At 41.4% G+C, this 22,711-nt stretch overlaps 1 protein-coding gene and 1 pseudogene across 1 annotated transcript; one reads left to right on the forward strand and one right to left on the reverse strand.

Moving 5' to 3' along the window:
• Window positions 1–761: 761 nt before the first annotated feature.
• On the reverse strand, window positions 762–12,825 carry LOC118986574 (ER membrane protein complex subunit 2-like; annotated as a pseudogene).
• A 1,842-nt stretch (window positions 12,826–14,667) lies between these two features.
• On the forward strand, window positions 14,668–19,396 carry LOC118986575 (carcinoembryonic antigen-related cell adhesion molecule 21-like). The gene is made up of 3 exons (XM_037045536.1): window positions 14,668–14,689; window positions 15,188–15,541; window positions 19,055–19,396. The coding sequence occupies exons 1-3, from the start codon at window positions 14,668–14,670 to the stop codon at window positions 19,333–19,335; spliced, it is 657 nt and encodes a 218-aa protein (XP_036901431.1). The 3' UTR covers window positions 19,336–19,396.
• Window positions 19,397–22,711: the final 3,315 nt, after the last annotated feature.

The raw sequence follows: 22,711 nt of genomic DNA on the forward strand, positions 1-22,711 counted from the left end.
TTTACATATGGCCCTCATTATGGCAAATCCTTTACTCCTGTTCCTATAGTCAACGTGTTTGTTAAAAATCATAACCACTTCTCTCTAGAGATTAATTTCACCATAATATGAAAAAGCAGGCTAGAAAATAAAGTCTTGCTCAGACTGAGAAGTCTTTAAGATGGAAATCTTCCAGATCTACAGCCATGAAAGCTGAATTAGGCCATCTTTACTGCTTCTTAAGTTATTTACCAAAAGGTAAGTGCTTTTTCTGTTACTGTAAACTTCCCTGGCCCCAGAGATGGAAAAGTGCAGTAAGCCTTCCTTCCCCAACACACCTAAAGTTTACATAAGGGTAGGACCTGATGTTTTGTGAAGTGAAAAAAAAAAAGGTCTAGGAAAATAGTAATAACAAGTCATGAGAGAAAAGTTCCATCTGATGGTGAGTGTATAGGTCATATGAGCTGGGAAGGGGATTTGTGTGTTAGTAACAAAGATGAGTGAGGGAACAAGTATGGAATTACCCTGAGGTTATATGGGGTCAGAGAGGAGCTGCAGAGAGGAGCTCTCCTTACATATTATCACCTGAACTTAGAAAATTGTCCTTCTGCAAATATCAAGACCATACTCTGTTGAACTTTACATAGCTCACTGAGGACTGTGAGTGGCTGAGATCTCTGAGTAAGCAGCATGGCTCCATGTCTTAAGCCCATTCTCACGCAGTCACATCTTCTGTTTCTCCACAGAGCCTGTGATATTGGCCACCCTCATAGCCAGCAACATCACAGTAAGATTTGCAAAACTTCAAGATTTGCAAGTCTACCTTGGGTGTATTTAACCTCAGCATACTGCAGTGTAAGTGGTTGTGTCAATAAGTCATTATATGCTCCTGCAAACAAGAGGCTGCTTTAGCACAGTCATGCTCATTGATATAAAACCTTATAAGCTGATGCCATGCTTCTTGGTCTCCAAAAAAAATTATTTAGACACTTGTTCAGTTCCTGAGTAGTCTCCACCTGTTTCCCCTGAGCTTTTCAAGTGGTAATTTTAAGATTTCTTGCAGCAGTGCTGGTTGGATCTTTATGTACGATTAGATCATATAGCTGTACGGCATCATCTTATCTTTGTATGGCTTCAAAGTCAGGCCAGTAGGTCACTTGACTCTGTGACTGCAAGTGAACTGTGTTCTCAACTCCTAAAGACAAAACAATGTGAAGTCATCCTGAGCATAGTTAAGGGCTGCAATTATTATCTGTTCATATATGATTCAAATATCATCTCCAAGCTCAGTAGCATATTCATGAATTGAATCCTCTATGACTTTTACAATTTGCTCACTATTTCATGAACTTTCTTTTCTCTATATTTTAATTTTCTGTCACACTTTTCCTAAGTAACATTGTAATGCTCTGAGACATTCCCAATATTCTCAGAATATTATTTATTTTTAAAATGAAACTATCATTTTAAAAATGATAAAAATGAACATTTTAAAAATGAACAAGTTGCTGTTCGTGTCTGTCTATATATATATATATATATATATATATATATATATATATATATATGTCTGTATGTCTACTTCTTCTGGAAATAATTAGAATAGGTTTATAAAAATTTCTCTGTCCTGGCTGGGTTGCCTCTTGTGTGAACCCTACTGGGGACCCATCCTGAAACCCAGGCATGTGCCCTGACTGGAATCAGTCTGGTGACCCTTTGGTTCACAGGCCAGCACTCAATCCACCAAGCCATGCCAGCCAGGGCAGAGGGTTTTTTTTTAAATGAGAACACCTGATAGGGGACTCAAGAATTAGAAAATTTTAGTTTAAGGTAAGTAGTTATAAGCCTAGTAAGTAATGTATATGTTAAAGTTATTGTTTCAGGAAATGCAGATAAGGTCCATCTTGCCTCCCAATAGAGACAGCTGAAATTCTGGGGCACAGATGGAGACATCTGAGCCATTTTGTTCCAGGGAGAGACAGACACCACCTGCCCACCTGGGGGAACAGCTAACCACCCATAGGGAGAATGCTGTAGCTTTTTTTTAAACCTAATTTTCCCTAAATTTCAAAACCCCTCACCACATTTTTTTTTTCTGTTACAAAAATTCTGGCTTGGAAACAAAATGTTAAATGGTTCCTTAGGATATGAACGCACCCTCTTCTCAGATCACTGGCCCTCTGAATAAAGCTCCCATAAAGATTCAATCCCTGTCTCTGCTTTATTGGGTTTAGTATGTGACAGGCAGTAGGAATGTCCATGTCTTTTCTGGTGTCAATAGTATGTTAGAATAAAGTGAGGCATACATGGGGTTATTTGCTTTTCCAACTCAAATGTGTTGGCTCAGCACAGAAGATGTAAACTTATTGGAGCCGAGAGATCAGAAGATGAGAGTACATGAAGTCAGAAATAAAAAAGCCATCAGCCAGAACCTTGGCTTTCCTCTGAATGAACTGGGGAGAAACTGGAAGGTTGAAGGAAAAAGAGAGATTCAAGTAATCTGCGTTTATTGAAGGAAATCAACATTTTGCCACCCTGAAATTTTGGTTTTAGTATATTGATTTTAAGCTATTTATTACAAATAAAACACAGAAAAATACTGTGGACCATCTCTATATTTCTGCCAAGGATTCAGCCAGGAAATGTGCTTCAGGGGAGTTCACTTTAGACTAATTGACTAAGTGTGGTACATGAGAGAACTTTGAGAAGGCACATGTGACATCTATTTATTAAAGAATAAATGGGAACCTGACTCCTGAGGCTCAGTTAGTCGGTTGTTCTCCCACAAAGCAAGAAAGTGTTGCTGGCTTAATTAGAAGTCAAGGCACATACCTGCGTTCCAAATAGGGACCCCTGTCATGAGAGGCAACTGACTGATGTTTCTCTCTCATATCAACATTTCTCTCTCTCTCTTTCTCCACCCGTTCCCCTTTCTAAAAATACCCCCCCCAAAAAAAAACAAACCCCAAACAAACAAATTAAATTAAAAAATTAAAGGCAAAAAAACCCGCCCAATATGGCATTTGTGAGTAAAAAGGTGGAAACTTATCAGAAAAACAGGTTGCAAGAGATACATTGACAAGTAAGAGAAGGATGCAGCCTGCTAAACACAAGGTGATTAGATCCATTTCCGGCTCTTAAATTAACATGACCAACACAGTCTGAAAACTGGATGCAGAATTTGTGTTCTCTGCAAGCTGGAAGACCTCAGGACTATAATACCCATTGACCCCCACACAGAATGATGGCAGGAGAGAAATAAGTCAGGTTTAAAGTATCACTTAAAAAAGTATATACTGCCCTGGCTGGTATAGCTCAGTCTATTGAGTGCAGGCCTGTGATTCATAGGGTCTCTGGTTCACTTCCCAGTCAGGGCACAAGCCTGTGTTGCAGGCCAGTTCCCCAGTAGGGAGCGCATGAGAAGCAACCACACATTGATGTTTCTCTTCCTCTCACTCTCCTCCACTTCTCCTCTCTCTAAAAATAAATGAATAAAATCTTTACAAAGATGAAGAATAAAAAAATATACTAACTTAGCAATCCTCAGAGCATATGACATTTAAATGCCTAATCATGATTTTTTGTTCAACTCTCTCCCTTAAAAGACCGTAAACCACTAGGCAGTTCCAGTTTTAGAACATTAGCTGCCCATTTTTGCTTCAACTTTTCCTCTGAAATACTCCTATATGCTTTTTTTCCCCTTTCACTACCACCTGCTGTCAATTTTTTAGCTCTTTAGGCATCAGGCAAATAGCCCCACTTCAGGGTAGACAGCAGTGTGTGTAGCAGGTTTACAGGCCTGGACCTTCATTCTGCCTGGGAGAGGTGCCTTAGACATCTCTCTGAAAACAGAGAAAAGAAACAAAAATAAATGTGGCATCTTAAGGTGTGGGAGGTCTTAGGGAAAGAGGGGAATGAACATGAAATCTCAAATTCCCTGAGCATCTGATATGGGCAGATTATATATATTCAGTCAATTCTACTCTCACACCAACCAGATTCTTTTTCATATGAGATAAAGAGTTTTTCTCTTTCATCAGCAACCAATTCTCCAAAGCCATGTCCCATAATTCCATGTAGTTCTGACACTGAGTACCCAGAGTGCATGCAGACCCCACAGGTTCAAGGCTCAGTAACACAAGACTACTGTTCCTGCTGATGCCAATTGCAAGTAGGGTTGCTCAGGCTATTCATAGTCCCACCTAATCAACTACAAATTTGGGAATTTTCATTACCCCCCTCATGTATTATAAGTCTGTAGGAAGAGACATAGAATGTAGAAAAGGCTTTATTTACTGTTAAAGGTTTATTATAAAGACATAACTCAGGATCAGCTGCATGGGAGAGAAACACAAGGCTAGACATTGGGTGATAGTAATGGAGCCTCCATATCTTTCCTGTATTCTGCCCATTCATAACCTCTCTGATCCTTATGTTTAGGTTATGATTTTATTGTTGTTTATTTTATGAGGGGAGATTTCCTTATGTTGGTATGTTTGATTAAATAATAGGACACTTTTTATTATTTCTAGCTCCTCACCCTTTCAAAGATTTTGGAGAATTGGAATATATGGATAATAAAAGACACATATAAACCTGAAATCTTCCGTGGAAGCCTTCATGGTGAACCTTATGAACCCAGAGACCTATAGTAACCACACAGAGTGCTCTGAAATTAAAACTCAGTAACTGAAAGTGAACAGAATAAGGCAGGTAGTCATATTTTAGTCTGGGTTCTGTTATTAAAAATGTCCATCTTCATTTTGTCTGGTGACCTTTGCATCTCTGATAATATAACTCCAAAATGTCAGAATCATATATTCTTTTCTGGAACACTTACTGCATCAAGGCAGAGACAAAAAAACTTTGATTATTATTGTTATCATATTAAAATTATCTGCTACTGTCCTATATATACCCATCAATGTGAAAACTTATGTGTATTTGTTCTAATTTTTATCCTATCCCAGATTTTACCTCTTTTCCTTCTCCCAACTCTCTAATGCATCACCAGTAAATTTTTGTAACCCCTATGTTTTTTCCCTTTGATTGTAATGTATAAAATAAGGTGGAAAACTTCCATTCTCTGGAGCATTTTTTCAATTTGTTGAGATATTGTTTACTGTTTCAAATTAACTTCTAAAATTTCTCTACATGTTTACACATTTCTTACTTTGACATTTACTTGGTACAGTGTGGCAAGATTTCAGAGAAGCCCATCCAGGGATCTCCTTGGTAGGCACCAGCAGGGGACCCACTGGAATTATATCAAGTGAACTTGTGGGAGTTTTTCTCAGAATTCTGGACCTCTCTGTTTTAAGGTAAAAGGCTGGAATTTATCTGAGCTATTTTTTTAAATCCTCCATGTGAACCTACATGTTAAGAGCTCAGGGAAACCAGGTTAACAATGAGTTGAACACTCAGACATGAACAAAAAGGATGGCTGCTATTTTTTATTCAAATGTTAGTATTTTTTTCATTACCAATTACCCCCCTTATACTCCCCAGCACCCAGCAATCACCACCCTGTTGCCAATGTCTGTGAACCTTTTCTTTTTTGCTCAGTCCCTCCATCCCCTAACCTAACCACCCCCCACCCAACTGCCTGTCATCTGTCCTCCATCTGTGAGTCTGTTTCTATTTGGCTTGTTATTTCCATTTATTCATTAAATTCCACATAAGGGTGAAATCATATGGTATTTGTTTTTCTTACACAGGACATTTTCTTATGAAACCCTTACTGTCCCCCTCACCTGTGCAAATTTAGGTAGTAATGAAATTTACAGCATTCTGTTCTTACAGCCTGGTACCCAAATAAACCTTAAGGTCATAGCTATCAAGAGTACAAATAGCAGCCCTGGCTGGTGTAGCTCAGTGGATTGAGTGTGAGCCTGCGAACCAAAGAATCATGGTTCGATTCCCAGTCAGGACACATGCCTGGGTTGCAGGCCAGTTCCCAGCAGGGGACCCACGAGAGGCAACCATACATTGATATTTCTCCCTTTCTCTCCTTCCCTTCCCCTCTAAAGATAAATAAATAAAATCTTTTAAAAAAAGAATACAAATAGCAAAACTCAGACTAATAATGAATAATGAATTATTATTATTCATTAGTGAATAATGAACAGTAAATAAGAACCTATATCATGGTCAGATGGTTAAAACTAGATTGGTGTATAGTGTGCCCTCAGAGTGTAAGTAAATGTTATACAAGATGCAAAACACAGATAAATGAGACAGCAAAATTTAGTGCATGATAGCTTATAGATTTGAAATGATCCAGAGTGTTTTTCTGATAAAGGCCTGTGGGACCAACCGTCTCCCATTTACCTGCTGTTCGCTTTTAAGAACATTTGGCTTTGACTTCCATCCAAGGTTAAGGTCTTGCTGCATCACCAATGGTTTATCATTCTTTAAGACAAATGCTGCCCCTAAGACTTCTTAAGGTTCCCTTCTTAGCACTTGGGACAATATTATCTAACAGTAAATTCAATAACCAATGTATTGGTCAGGTTGATTTATTACCAAAAGGAGCAGAGTGAACAAAAAAGGGGCCACATACCAAACCTGACCATCTCAAAGGAGGCCTGCATGGTAGGACTTATGGCTCAGAGACCCCAAGAAACGATGTAGAATGGTCTGAAATTAAAAAGCTAACCCAAAGTGACTCATGGCAAATAGTCATGTCCTAGACTGGTATCTTTCCTGACAAAGCGTAGTCTTCACTTTAACTGAGAGTGTTTATTGTCTTTTTGCCTCTAATGTAGCATACCATTGAAATGTCAGAGTAATTTAATTTTTCTCAGACCCCTCCCTGCACCATAGCAGAGACCACATACCTTCTCATTACTATTGTCATGTTAATTTTTAACTGCTGACTATCCCGTACCAACAACCAACCTAATAAATGTACTTGTCTATTTGTTCTACTTTTTACCCAGTCACAGAGATTTCTGCATTTTGCTTTCTCCCAACTCCTTAATCTATTGCTAGTAAATTTCATGTCACCCCTTAGGCCCCTGGATGTGACAATTCTGTATAAAATATGGTGCAAAATTGCCATTCTTCAGAACATTATCTCAATCCATTGAGATTTTTCTTCCCCGCAATCATGGTCATGTTTGGCCCAAGAAAACTTGTAAAAAATCCCATCAAGTTGAAACATCTCTTATATTGACAGCAGAAAATTACAAGCTTCTTATCAGAACTTGGTCTTTCTGGTGACCTGCCCTCACTCTGCAACTATCCAGAGGCCTGCCAAGAGTTGCCTCATCACAACAAAATATATTTATCACCCTCATCACTTAGAAAATTTCCCACGTTTTAGATGCTCTTTCTAAAATCCAAGAAAGAAGATGAAGCATTTTTCTTTTACTTTTTTTTATTTTTAAGAATATTTATTTATTTATTTTTAAAGAGAGGGGAAGAAATGGTGAAAGAAAGGGAGAGAAACATTAATGTGTTGTTGCCTCTCGCATGCTCTCAACTGGGGAACTGGTCTACAAACCAGGCATGTGCCCTGACTGGGAATCAAACTGACAACCCTTTGGTTCACAGGCCAGCACTCAATCCACTCAGCCACACCAGCCAGGGTGGGAGTAACTTTTAATAAACTGAAGGTAGCTAGGAAACAACATAGTTCTATTTTCCCAGATTTAGAAGCATTTTTCTATGATATCACATGAGAGAGTTGAGGCTTCTTGTGTGGGATCACTCCTGGAATTGCACAGCCTACAAGGAGACTCAGACATCCTGTGTATTTTCTATTCGAACCAGGCATATATGCTTAATCTTTTTTTAGGTTTCCTTTTATATTAGAGGGACTGAAAGTTTAAACACAACTTTTTCCCTACTTCCAGTGATTGAGAATCCAGATGTGAAAAAAATGCAGTTTCTGAGGTGCACTGGTTCATAACTTAGAAGCTGGAAGGGAGACGGGGCCATTATTTCTGCTGCCATGTTGACTGATGGGTGGTCTGTGGCAGACACAGCTTTATGTGAAGAAGCAGGTGTTTCTGTACTTCTAGGTGGGGTTCTGGCTGTGCGACCTTGAGACCAGACATTCAGGGGCAACTCTCTAACTTCCATTCCTCTAGCTATTCATGGTTTTACAAGCACCAATTCTTTGAATTAAACATTGTTCTACAATCATGTTCATAACAGGTTTAATTTAATAGTCCTAAATGAGAAACAAAAGAAATGTGCCTAAAGACTGAATAGATAAAATTAATGCATCCCAGTAATGAGATATAACTAGAGAATAAAAAGGACTTCCGCCAAGATGGAGGCATAGGTGGAAACACTGTGCCTTCTCCCACAACCAAGTTTCAATACAACAAAAGTTCTGGAGAACTAAGACACACCCAGAGACCAGAAAATGGAATTATATGGAAGTCTGACAGCTACGAACCGTTCAACGGGGACGGTAAGAGAGGCGGAACCAGCAGTGGAGCTGGGTCGGGCAGGACAGACCTAGGAGCGCAGGCAGCCTGGAACTAGTCAGGGTTTGGGGCAGACTGACCAAGGTCGCACATTCGCGCGCAGTGAGACGGACCACGCAGGCCTCAGGGGGCGAACCCAGTGGTGGAGGGCTGACAGCGGTGGCACACTCGCGTGCAGTGGAGCAAGGTGCGTGGGCCTGGTGACGGTGGTGGCTGCGGTGCCGGTGGGGGTTGCGGAGGCGGGTGGCAGAGGGAAGCCATTGTCCCTCTTTGACCCCGCCCCCACATACAATGTCACAACCCAGGGACTTAGTTGCCCTGCTCTGGTGAAAACCTAGGGCTCCGATCCTGCTACTTAACAGGCATGAACAGCCCAAAAGATGGCGCAAGAAGAACTCAAAGTCCCAGAGCCAATAACTCTAAGCGACCAACAGATTGCCAGCCTCTCAGAAGCCCAATTTAAGACACTATTTATCAGGATGCTCACAGAATTGGTAGATTATAGTCACAAATTAGAGGAACATATGAAGGCTAAACTAATTGAAATGAAGGGAGATGTCCAGGAAACCAATAGCGATGGAAAGGAAACTGGGACTCAAATCAATGGAATGGACCGGAAGGAAGAACGAAACATCCGACCAGAAAGGAATGAAGAAATGAGAATTCAAAAAAATGAGGAGAGGCTTAGGAACCTCCAGGACATCTTTAAACGTTCCAACATCCGGATTATAGGGGTACCAGAAGGGGGAAAGAAACAGCCACGAGTGGAAAACGTATTTGAACAAATAATAAAGGAGAACTTCCCCAGTCTGGCAAAGGAAATAGACTTCCAGGAAATCCAGGAAGCTCAGAGAGTGCCAAAGAAGTTGGACCCAAGAAGGAACACACCAAGGCACATCATAATTACATTAGCCAAGACCAAAATGAAGGAGAGAATCCTAGAAGCAGCAAGGGATAAGGGGACAGTCACCTACAAAGGAGTACCCATCAGACTGTCAGCGGATTTCTCAAAAGAGACCTTACAGGCAAGAAGGGGCTGGAAAGAAGTATTCCAAGTCATGAAATCCAAAGACCTACAGCCAAGATTGCTTTATCCAGCAAAACTTTCATTTAGAATGGAAGGACAGATAAAGTGCTTCTCAGATAAGGTCAAGTTCAAGGAGTTCATCATCACCAAGCCCTTATTATATGAAATGCTAAAGGGACTTATATAAGAAAGTGATGATGAACAATATTAACAGTGAAAGGACAGCAAACACACAGTTATTAACAACCACGCCTAAAACAAAAGCAAACCAAGAGGACAGCTAGATCAGGAGTGGAACCATAGAAATGAAGAACACATGGAGGGTTAGAAACAGGGGGGTGGGAGGAGGAGAAGGGGGGAGAAGGCACAGAAGATAGCATAGATGGTAGGTAGAAAATAGATAGGGGGAGGGCAAGAATAGTGGGGGAAATGTAGAATCTAAAGAACTTGAGACACGTGGTTATAAACTAAGGTGGGGGGGAGAATGGTGGGGGAGGGAGTGTGCGAGTGGAGGGGAATGAAAGGGGGGAATAGAACAACTGTAATGGTATAATCAATAAAATATATTTTAAAAAATTAATAAAAAAAGAAAGCCAAAAAAAGAGAAAGAACCCTATCAAATTAATTGTGTTGCATCAAGAAGCCAGCCTCAGCCTAAATTTATATACTTTATGATAAAAACATGCAAACTCTAGGAAATGTAAAATAATTTATAGTGAAAAACAGCCAATGAGAGTTTCCCTAATACTAAAAAGGGGGTGCAGAGGTGAAGAAAAAGGAGATTGCAAGAGGACATGAGAAGACTGTAATAGTAAGGGACATGGTCTTTATTTTCACTGTACTAAGTCTCTGGTGCATGCATCTGAAACACTTCATGAATTGTATACTTTCAATAAATTAAGCTTATGATATTCCACTATAATTCAATAAGTTCATTAATATTATCCATAAATAAATTAAATATCGCCTAAAGTGGAAGTTGAATGGAAAGTACAAAACCAAACATAGAAATACCTAACAGTAAAATTACCTTTTCTTGGCCATTTTTCTACTCATCCACAGGGGGCGCCAGAATTACTCTGCAGAAGGAGCCTTTTTGGGGCACCACTGACTCCACCTCAGCAGCACCCATAGTGCAGCAAGGGACCAACCTCAGCAGCATCACTCATTCCACAGTCTTTCTAACTCTTCAAGCTCCCTCAATGGACTCTGTCTACTCTTCCACCCAGCCAAGCATCACCCCTACAAAGGTCGATCTTCTTTGGAAGCTTTTTTTTACACCCTCTCTTCTTTATGGACTAAATGTCCACTAACTCTCCAGGTTTCAGCCAAGAGGATACTTTCTCAGGAGTGCTCTTCATACTCCACAGACCAGCTGAAACTCAATTACGTACTCTGGAGAGATGAGAAGTTTATTTTTAGGCCCTCCCCTAGATTATAATTAAGTTTCTAGACCCGTGATTTATCTGACAGCTTGTCTGTGTGACAAGGTAAAGTCAATGAGCACAGAGCCCACACTTGTCTCATTCTGCTTGGAGTTTCCAGGGCCCACCCAGGAGCCTGACACATGACAGGTGCTCTGTAAACACACATTAAATCAATAAGGAAAACTGCCCAGTGGAAGCCTGTCAGTCTGCATGACACTTGCAGTCTAATTATGTTCTTATAGACACAAAGGTACTGGTGTTAGAACGAGAGGAGGACGTGTCTCCTTGGGGATGTCCTAGGGTCAGGATTATACTTCTCATACAGTCAGGAGGAATGAAAGGAGCTTCCTACTGGTGGAGGTTGGACTGCACTTTATTACCCACATATTCACAGCCCTCCACAGGCCCACCTTGTGGGTTATGTCTCACCACCCAGGGCCTGTGTTTTTCCTGTTCTCACAGAAACCTGACCTGAGAGAAACTCAGGATCCTCAGTCCCTGGTAGAGTTACTACCAGGAGAGGAAAGGGCACACCCTGACCTTATAAGAATCAGGGAAGATATTTCATTCCCCAAATTCCTGTCTGTGGGGCACCTGCCTGTTGTTTCTGAAGACATCTATCTATATCATGATGTCCTGGGGAACAAGGGGAACTTTCTGTGCAGAATGGGACAGGAGAACCCAGAATCTGTGGTTACTTTCCTCTCAGAGGGGCTGAAGGTTCTACAAGAACTTCTCTTCTCCCAACAAAACAACACAGAGGGCCCTGGTTTAGTATTCACATGGAGATGCTCCAGCTCCTGGACCCTGTGGGAAGACAGGGACACAGAAATGACTCATATGCAACATCTTAATGTAGTGATGGTGGACATTCAGGGCATTTTTGGAATCAGCCCTCCAGAGCAGTACCCTCTCCCACAAACCTCCGGAGAGCCTTCACCGGGCCCTTCATTTGAATACTTGAAAGCATAAAGCTCTGTCTTAAATAGCACATCCCCCTAATGGGACAGTTCTGACACTGGACTTAATAGTACTTTGGACAATGCCTGTCTTTTCACTGGGCTTACCCTGCTCTGGTCAGCATTTCTAAAGCACCTGACATGGATGACTATTCAACTTCTGTCCTTTAAGGGGCAACATTGAGATACACAGAAAATAGACACAGGAACCAGGCTTTGGCTTAGAAGATGAAGAAGAGCCTGATTTTCATCCCGCTTCAATAGGCTTTTCTTGGGCCCTCCCTCTTGACTGCTCTGTCCCACCTGCTATTTCCAGAGACTGTTACCAGAAAGAGGCTGTGCAATAACCCTGACATGCTCAGGGGGCCACATGGCAGGCCCGAAAAGCCTCACAGGATAATCTCATCAGAAATTTCTATCTGGGCAGGTGATAGCATGTTGTCATATCCCAGGCATGTACTTTTCTTAGGAAAGGTCAGTCCTTAAGTGAGCTCTGATTCTTTTTTTTATCTTGAAGTGATTAACTGTGACAGATCAGAATGATTTTCTTTGCTGGGCCATTCAAAAACACAGAATCTGGAACAAGTGTATGGTAACACAGAATGCTTTATGTTATCTGGTCCCCTGCACACCTTCTCTGTGTCCTGTAAAAGTTAATTATCTATTATCCATCAATGGGAAAAATATGTTTCTCCATTTTTTGGTTTTTCCAGTTCTGAAAATTTCCCTGCTATGTTATCTCTCACCTCCTAAAGGATTTTATGCAACATTTTCACCTTCTACTTTGATTATAATATATAAAATAAGCTGCAAACCTACCTTTCTTCAAAGGATTTGAGTCCTTTCTCCCAGGCATATGAGGTTAGTTTAGCTCAGATCAACTCATTACATTGCTTTCAGGTTAGAACATTTCTTACTTTCACAGGGTCTGAGAGCACCTCCTTCCTCATGGTTTCTGTGCTGCTCTGTACCCCAAGCCTGGCATCATCCATTGGCAAGTTGGGTGACCACAAGGAAGCCTTCCAGGAAGAACTCAGAGGTTGCCTCAAGAGTCAGGAAGCACGAGGACAAGTCCAATAAATGGACATGGAGAGGAATGGTCTACCTGAACCCATCCCTCCATGACCAGAAAGCCGACAGGCTCCTGACTTTTCATCAGAGTCCTTTCTTCCTGGGACACTCAGCACACTTCCCACTTCACACCCCAAAACTGAAGGTTTTATTGAGACCTCTGGTTTTGAATCTTTTTCCCTGAAAGCAAAGGCCAGTCTGGGAGCAACCTGAGATAGAAGAAGGGTCCCCTCTGCAATTATCACCAAACTTGACCCATTCTCACCCCTAGAGTCTCTGTGACCTGCCTGCTGGAAGGAAATAAAACCTTCTCAGAGCATCTGAGGACATGAAGAAAACTAGATTTCCAGCGGGTTTATGTGTCACAAATAGAAATAATCCCAAATTTTTTATGACACCTGGATGTCTCTCTGCAGCAATGACAGACCCAAGACAAAGATGCATCAGAGGCCAGTGCTGGCGTGAGTGGAATATCCTCTCAGTGATGCATGTGCCCTATCAGCCTTACTATTGCAAGTGAGCTCCAAAGACCAGTAGGATCAGCCTCTCCTGATAGCTTCTCAGATGCAGAGTTTCTGACCCACCACACTCCTGCCAAGTCAGAATCTGCAGTTTAACATGATCTGGAGACTTCTCCTGCACAGGAGGGCAGGAGAGGTGCTTCTACCTTCATATCAAGAGGTCTCATTTTGAACAGGCACCAACATTAGCTGGATTTGAAATGGATTTAAAAATTAAGCTGCATTTTTAAGGTGTCAGGTGGACATTGCGATGATAACTAAGTTTCATAGGTGACCTGATGCAGTCACGGGAGACCTCACTATGACAGGTTTTTCTGCCATAGCTCAAGGACACCTGCTCTGAAGGGAAGGGGCAAATGTGACAGAAAGAGAACCATGAGACTACTGCTGGCTACTGCACACCTGACAGGGAGCTGTGGAGAATGCCTGAAACCCAGTCACTCCAGGCTTCTGCTTTTCCAAACACTGCATGAGAGTGGGTGTGTGTGTGTGTTTATATGCCTGTGTGCATTTGTGCCTGTGGATGCATCTGAGTGGTGTTGAAATGCCTCAGGAGTGCCCAGGAAACCAAAATAACAACAAATAGAGGAGCAGTACTGGTAAGTAGGAGCAAGGGTGGCAGAATAAGGGCAGGGAGTGGGAGAGTCCTGGGGATAAACCCTGCCCCCATCTCACATGACAAGAACAGCAAACATGCCCCTGTATAAAGCTCAGTGCCCCAGGCAAGACACATAGCAAATTGCACCATTCTGGGCAGAGGTGCCTGTGAGCCTCACTGAACCTTAAGCTTCTCTCAAAGTGGAATCCACAGAGAAGATAGCAGACACCATGGGGTCTCTTTCAGTCTTTACCCACAGAGGACTTGTCCGCTGGCAAGAGCTCCTGGTGGTTCATAAGTAGGAGACAATTCCTTGGGGTTGGCTAGGGATCTGACACAGAGACTGGCTGGGATCTAATGAAGAGACCAGTGCTCTGAGAAAAGAGGGAAGGCTTCTGTCTGGACCTGAGGGTGAAGGACAAAGGAGCTGAGTAGGATGAGGAAGGGGACTCGGCTAGAGGAAAATCTCATAATCTGGAAGTGGTGAAAGGTAGGAAAACCTCAATTGCTGTTCATTTTCTCTTAGTCAACATTGACTATTGAATTATGGAAACGGATAATGGTAATAGTGACTTATGTCAGAAAACACCAGAAAAATACCTAACGAGGGGTGCTAGATATTGTCTTTACCATCAACTTCAGAAATGGTCAAATACACCTCACAAGGTACAACCCTGGGATTGTTCATTCATTTCATTCCATGTATTTGCTTCCTGTTGAAGTCATTGGAGGTACAAGATGAGAACAGGCCCTGATTTCATTGAGCCCATGTTCAGGAGGAGAGAGGGGAAAGGAAGGATCTAGATGTGATGTCAGGTATCCACAAGTGCCATGAAACAAAACAGAATAGGGTCTGATCAAAAGTAAAGACAGGATTTTTAGAGGAGGTAGCCAGGAAAAGTGTCTCTCAAAAATGCCTGAGTGTCAGAAGGAATACTAGCACAGTGAGGGGGTGAGCAAGGAGTATTTGAAACAGAACAAAATACCAGCTTCAGAGGTGCTGAAGTAATGGGGGCCATGCTGTTGACCTTGACCATGGGAGGCCCACACTCACATGATGACCAAGGCTGAGAGATAAAGAAACCTGCTCAGGATTCAGGGACTCATCTTTCCATCATGAGGAACACATACAAACATAGATCTTATTTTTGTCTTATTTCCTAGTCTCACTCTTAACCTTCTGGTGCCAGCCCACCACAGCCCAACTCGCTATTGTGCCAACCTATGCTGCCGAAGGGAAGGATGTGATTCTACGCATCCGCAATAAGCCTCCCGATTCTGAAGGCTTCGTGTGGTATAAAGGGGAAGGTGCGAGCAACAAACGTGTAATTGAATACTATGAAAGAGACATAAGAAGGCATATAAAAGGTCCTAAATCTAGTGGTCGAGAGGAAATAAACTTTGATGGATCCTTGCTGATAAAGAAGGTCTCCAAAAGTGATGCAGGAATATACACTGTAGTAGTCTTCCTTCCAGATCCAAAAAAGGAAATAGGATTTGGAAGGCTTACTGTATATGGTGAGTGGTTGCTCTCTGACTTCTGGGCATCAGGTGGGGTGAATTCTGCTTCACACACAGGGCAGACAGCCCTGAACTCTGTCTCCATGCCGCTCCATGCCACATTTTGTTTCAGGTTGGATTTTGGGATTTAGTGCTGGACACACAGACTGTAGACAAACTTCCCAAGATCTCAGTTCCCTTCCCAACTTGCAGCCCTGCAGACACTCAATGCAGACAGAAGGATCAGTCTAATGAAAATAATTCAGCAGAGGGAAACCAATTTTAGTTAAGCTCCCTGAGCATCTTCTTATAAACTTGACCCTGAGAATGACCCTGATGTACTAGATCACATCATAGTCTGAGAGCCTCCTGAAATTCACACAGAGCTCAGCTGAGAGACCCCTCTCCAGAAAGAACACTGTCCCAGGGATCTTGAATCCAGGGAATCTGGTGAGCCTGTGCCACGTTGGGTTTGGCCTCTTCCAAAGGGCAAAGTGTGAAATGGTTTAATGGGTGCCCAATTCACAAGGCTTCTGAGGTGGTCACGAGTTGGGGCTCTGGTCTAAGAACCACATCTTGGTAGAAATGGAGTTTGATATCACTTGAATCTGTGTGTGGAGAGCACAGTTAGACAATGTCCTTGGAAATAGCTGACTGTCCTGGGGGATTTAGGAAGATTCAGAAGAAAGGCAGCATCCCCAGAGACAAACTGAGAAACAAAGATGCTCCTGGAAGCTCCTCATTTACTAGGGATCAGCCCAGGGGATTCGCTCTTGGAGTTGATCAGTAACAGATGCCTCTTATTTGAGCAGCTCTTTCCTCCCAAGGTTTAGGTCAGATGCTGTAAGTATTTTACAGTTCATACACTGAAAACTTGGCAGCCAAATATCCACTGAGAATAAGTTAAGGCACTGGGAGATACAGTCACTAAAGCAGAATCACACAGAATATGAGCAGCTGATCAGAGTCTCTCCAGGTCTGTTTGTAGCCACAGACTTAATTCCCCTACCTTGGAGATCATATGAGGGTGTCTTTGGTTTCTTAAAATAAGGAATTGGTGCAGATCCTTTTGTCTTAGGTATCCTGAGCTCATAAGAATACATTTTTATCTGTGTAGTGAAAAAAAGGGTAAATAATGTACTTTTACTCTAGAACCAAATTACCTTCTCTAATAATCAAAGTCGCTAAACAGGTCTCCCCCTCAGGTAAATTCTCCACACCTCCCTGCAGTGGAGTTGACATCACTTACTTATTTGCTTCCTGTTTTGGTGGAGTTATCCCCAGCAGATATAAAGGAAAGACTTTGCCTTCTCTACTCCCCACTCCCCACTCTACTCCTGAAACAAATTGGGGGAGCAACATGTAACAAACACTTAGTTGCTTTGGATGAAATAGGAAGAAATAAATAGAGATTGAATGAATGAATGAATGATCCAAAATTTCTTCAGACCATGGAACCTGGATACAGAGTCCTTTAAATTCTTGCCATGAGGGACAGGCTTTCTGTGCCTCCAGGAACTAAGACCACCATTTCAGATGCTTTTCTTTTCTCTAATAAAATAGTCTTTCTTGAAAATGGTCTTAGGCTCTGTGGTGATAATGATAATTTTCACATACAGAGAAATTTCAGTTTTTCCCAAATTTCTATCTCATAGACATCTCACACAAATTGCCCACAAGTGCCAGAATTTCACCAAGTCAATGCTCCTGGCTTGCTATAGACACTAGTTTTGCATTTGCACAAGTCCTCACCTGCCCTCATGGAAGAGAAAATGACTGATGAACAAGGGCAGAGAACATAGCTACTGCCTGTCCTTCTTCCTCTTTCCTAAATCATTTCTTGGATCCTGCTCTATCATTTATCAATTCACTGCTTGAATTTATCAATTCACTTATCAATTCATTTCAGTCACACTCACCTTGAAAGATCTGTCACACCTCTTGGGCCAGAGGCCTAAGTAGTACGCTTACCACTTTCTTGCTTCTGGTCTTTATGCATTATTTCTGCTCAAACCCAATCTCAAGGATGTCCTGAGAATGGCGTTTCATACAAACACACCTCAAATGGGCAACAGAAGTCTGTGAAGCTGCAAGAAAATGCTTCTGATCAACCAGACATTAAGCTGGTCATTGAAGAACCAGAAGTACAGGGATGCATCTGACTCCCAGCCTTATGTCTTTCCATAACCAAACACTGACACATAAATGACACTTGAGAAAGCCTGTACTTTCCCTCAGACATGTAGCTGGAGGCCATACATTATGTGAGTGCTCAGATGTCCATGCATTTGCCATGTGATACACAGACCTGCCTTGTTGTTTCAAAGACTGCAGTTGACAGTGAGAGGTGAGAGACGCCAACTCTGGTTGAAGAAATTTTGGAGAAATGAATGTACTATACAGGACAATTTCTTTCTCTTGCCTTCAGAGCAAAGTTAACCACACCAACATCACAAGCAACAAATGCAACCTGAAGAGTTTTGATTTTAATTTTTGTAAATAATAGTGGTGTTGAGCATTTTTTTCTGTGTCTATTGGCAAGTTTTATATATTCTCTGGAGAAATATCTATTTAAGTGTTTTGTCCAGTTTTAAGTCAATTTATGTGGTCTTGTGGTGGCTATTGAATTGTAGAAGATTTTTGTATATTCTAGATATTAACCTTTTGTTTTCCATATGACTTGAAAAATATTTTCTGCAATTTCATATGTCACCTTTAGACTTATGTTTTTGATGAAGAAAAAATTTTCCTCCTAACAAAATCCAAATTGTCTATTTTTTACCTTTGTTCTTAGTTTCATATTCATAAAACTTATTGCCAAATCAATGCCATAGTGCTTCTCCTTGTACTTTTTCTAAGCATTTTATACTTTTGGGTCTAACCTCTAGAATTTTCTCTTTGACTGAATTTTTGTGTGTTGTGTCAGACAGTGACCCATGTCACTTGTCTGCATGCAAACATTGCTGCATAACACAGTTTGTTGAAAAGACTGTCATCTCTCCATTGAACAGTCTTTACTGCCTAATAAATTATTTAACAGAAGCTAAATACTTTTCCACTTACTGTAAACTTCCTTGGCTCCAGAGATGGATATGGTGGTAAGCCTGCCTTCCACAACATGGATAAAAGTTTGATTAAGGAGCCAAGGGACCTGATGTTTTGTGGGAAAAAAAGAAGTCCTAGGAAAAGATCAATAAAAGCTCATGAGCAAAAAAAATCTATCTGATGATGAGGTTATTGGATGTATGGGCTGGAGAGAGGTTTTGTGAGTTGCTAACAGAGATGACTGAGGGAATATGTATGGAATCACCCTGGGGTTATATGGGGCCAGAGAGTAGCTGAAGCTCTCTCCTTACATAACTTCACCTGAACTTAAACAATTATCCTTCTGTAAATGTTTGGAACATACTCTGGTGGCCATAACATAGCTCAAGGTGTGTTGTGAGTGGCTGAGATCTGAGTGAGTAGCATGGCTCTATTCTTAGGTCTCAAGCCCATTCTTAATCAGTCACATTCCCTGTTTCCCCACAGAGCCTGTGATAATGGCCACCCTTGTAGCCAGCAACACCACAGTCAGAGAGAATAAGGATACCGTGGTCTTTACCTGTAAAACAAATGGACTCTTCATCCACTGGTTGTTCAATGGCATGAATCTGCATTTAAGGGATCCAGTGAAAGTGTCTGCAGACCAACGAAGACTCACCATAGACCCCGTCAAGAGGGAAGATGCTGGGATTTACCAATGTGAAGTGTCAAACCCCATCAGGTCTACTGAAAGCTGGCCCCTTAGGCTGAATGTGAAATCTGAGTGACCCTTCTTTCCTCCTATGTCATTAAATCCTAATTAATTGTTTGCAACATTATAATAGATTATTGCTGAAGATGAATAGTACTTAAAAGATTTGCATTAAATCAATAAACACAAAAAATGCGAGCATACATTGTCATTATTTTTTAACTAAGGTCACTTTTCATACCAATTCTCATCTCGGGTTGATTTCATTTGTTCCCTTGAAGGTGACATCATGTCCTCCAGAGGATGAGTAGTGGTCATGTAATAATCAGTGGGAGCAGGTGATGAGCTCATAGAATTTGAGCAGAGTCCCTTCTCCATGCAAACGTGTGGAGGCACTTGGTCACAGCTGTAGACAATGGGAATGGACAAGAGGAGCCCCATGTCAGTAGCAACACTGATCTTTGTCTTTCTCTTTGATGTCTTTCAAAAGATTTCTAAGGTCTTGGGTATTCTTATTTATATGTCAATAGAACTATTTCCATAAGTTCAGTGCATTTCTGTTCTTTTATTAATAATATTGGAAACTTTGAGCCCTGGCTGGTGTAGTTCAATGGATTGAGAGCTGGCCTGTGAATCAAAAGGTTGCCAGTTCAATTCCCAGTCGAGGCACATACCTGGGTTGTGAGCCAGTCAGGGGGCACACAAGAGGCAACCACACATTGATGTTTCTCTCCCTCTCTTTCTTCCTCCCTTCCCCTCTCTCTAGAAACAAATAAATAAAATCTTTTTAAAAACTTAACTGCATGGAATGTAATAACTCCTTAAAAAGACAATGGGGTGTGTCCCCAGTTTTTGGTCATGTGCACCCAATGCCTTTAGTGCCCTGTGATCAGTCAGAAATTTCTGGGGTGCACCCACATTACAAAACACAATCTTGGCTTTTGTTACCATTTTTATAAATTCTGTGTGCCTGTCTCACAGGCGGTCCACAAATAGGATGCACAGTATTAGAAAATAGATGTTATTTTCTTAATTGTCTTGAGCTTTGTTGGCTCTGGTTGCTTTTGACCATACATCAAAATCTTACACAGATCTCTAGGCCAGATGAACTTTAGAAACCAGGGTGCTGCCAGGGATATAAGAAGGTGTAAGACCTGGCTGGTTGGCACAGTGAATTGAATGCCAGCCTGCAAACCAGAGGGTTGTCAGTTAAATTCCCAGTAGGGGAGCCTCAAGAGATAACCACACATTGATGTTTCTCTTTCTCTCTTTCTCCCTCTCTTATCATGTCTAAAAATAAAATAAATAAAAAACTTGAAAACAAAAAGAAGGAATAAGAGTCCTGGCAAAAATGGAAGAAAAATTTTAATGATTGGAAAAGAAGGGCACAGAGGAACTGTGTGTGTGGCTATCTTGGTTTAGGAGGAAGAGAGTACATAAGAAATAGGGAGTGGTGCAGATTTTCAGGAAGAGGCTGAGGTTCCTGTATTGTGGGTAAGGTCGTGTTGGGGGGCCTACCTACCAATGAGAGAGTCACTGGAATTGGAAAATTGGGGTAGAGAAGAAGAGATAACAATTCTTACAAATATGGATATAGTCTTGAGAGGCAAAATGAATTTATGGGAAAAAATAAGATCCTCGAAGACTGAGATAAGTGTCTTTGATACTGAAACCAAATATTTCATTTGGGGAATCAAAGGGAGTGTGCTGTTGTATATATGGAGGGAAAAAAGTTAGAGCACAGAGTGGTAGAGGGGGTGGGCATGTGAGAATGTAGATGATGAGAGAATGGAAGCCTAAACGGAGATACCAGAGAAATTAGCTCCCATTTATTGCCAAGAGCACAGTAGCCCAAGTTGTAGGGCTTGATGGGCCCAGGGAAATGGGAAATGGGATCATGTGAAAGGAATTAGAGGAAGACCAGGGTTGGGATAAAGACTCTCAGACACTGAGAAGTGAAATTTCTAGAAAGCCAGGGAGGTTGGGAAGGCATGGGGTCCATGCAGTCTGACTGATGTTTGCAGAGGAGGAGGGAAATGTTACCAAAGAAGGAAGAAGTTAGGGGCATAGCAGCAGATGAAAGAGGGGAAATGGTAGGAAAGGTGGGCAACCGGATGTGGGGTGAGTGCACAGGCTTGAGCGCAGGAATGTCAGTTTTCAACTTTTTTTGCCATTTTTTATTGTTTTTCAAATACAGTTGCCTTCATTTCCCACCACCACTTTTCCACACTCCATCCTCCCCCACCTCCCACCCTCACTCCTTCCCATCTTTGGCTTTGTCCATGGGTCCTCTACACATGTTCCTGGATGATCGTTCCCCTTATTTCCCCCGTTATTGCCCTCCCCTCTCCCCTTTAGTTGCTGTCAATTTGTTCTTTATCTCAATGTTTCTGGTTATATGTTGCTTGTTTGTGATAAATGTCAGTTTTCTTAGTGTAAGCTAAAGTTCTTAGTGTCAAGGTCAGACCACAGTGACGCTGTTACTCTTCTTCTCCCAAGGTGGGTATGAATCAGGGAGATTAAGCATCACCAGAAGCTCCACAGAAATGCAAAATGTTGCTTCCTCAGTACCCCAAGTTTTCTAATCCTCAGGCTGCAAATGGCAGTCAGTGCCCATGAAAGAGTCATTGAGTTGAGGCTGAGGAGAAGCCTGGCAGTGGTTGCTGGGGTCCCTGTTGGAAGCGGGTAGAGGCCAGGTGTCTTTGGAGCATGCTGTGTTGTTAGGTTTTTGATATAATTTTATCAAATATGTAGATAATTGGAAATTTTTTAATCCATAAACACAGGGTTTTTGTATTTATCTGGTTTTTTAATTTTATTTTTTTCCAAGAAGTTTGGTACTTTTCAGTACATACATCTTCCACATACTTGGTTAGTTTTTCCTAAGTATTTTATTCTCTTTGATGTTATTGTAAATGAAATGGTTTGCTTAATTGCATCTTGAGTTTGTACATTGTTGTTATGATCTTAATTTTGCCTTTTGCAACTTGGTGGAATTCATTAGTTCTAACAGTGTTTTGGGGGGTGGAGGGCAGAATGTTTGGTGTTTTTTACATATAAAATGGAGTTGTCTCTTGAAGAGATAATTTTCTTTTTTTTTCAAATTTGAATACCATTTAGGTCATCTTCTTGCCTAATTGTTCCATCTAGGGCTCCCAGTACTATGTTGAATAAGTGGAAAAAAGTTACTTTCATCTTGTTCACAATTTTGTTAACAGTTTGATGTCTCTTTATGGAGTATCATGTTAACTATGGGTTCTCATGTGTGGCCTTTACTGTCTCAAGTAGTTTTCTTCTATTCCTTCTGTACCTGTCTTTTGTTAAAAACATAAGAACTTCTCTCCATAGAGTTCTTTCAGCATGTTTATCAATTTTCAAGCCAGAAAGTAAAGCCCTATTCAAACTGAAAAAAATAAAATTTTATATAAAACGTTTTCATATACAAGGACATG

The sequence above is a fragment of the Sturnira hondurensis genome, unplaced genomic scaffold, assembly GCF_014824575.4.
Source record: "Sturnira hondurensis isolate 20B ecotype Veracruz unplaced genomic scaffold, ASM1482457v3 Scaffold0004327, whole genome shotgun sequence".
NCBI classification, from domain to species: Eukaryota; Metazoa; Chordata; class Mammalia; order Chiroptera; family Phyllostomidae; genus Sturnira; species Sturnira hondurensis.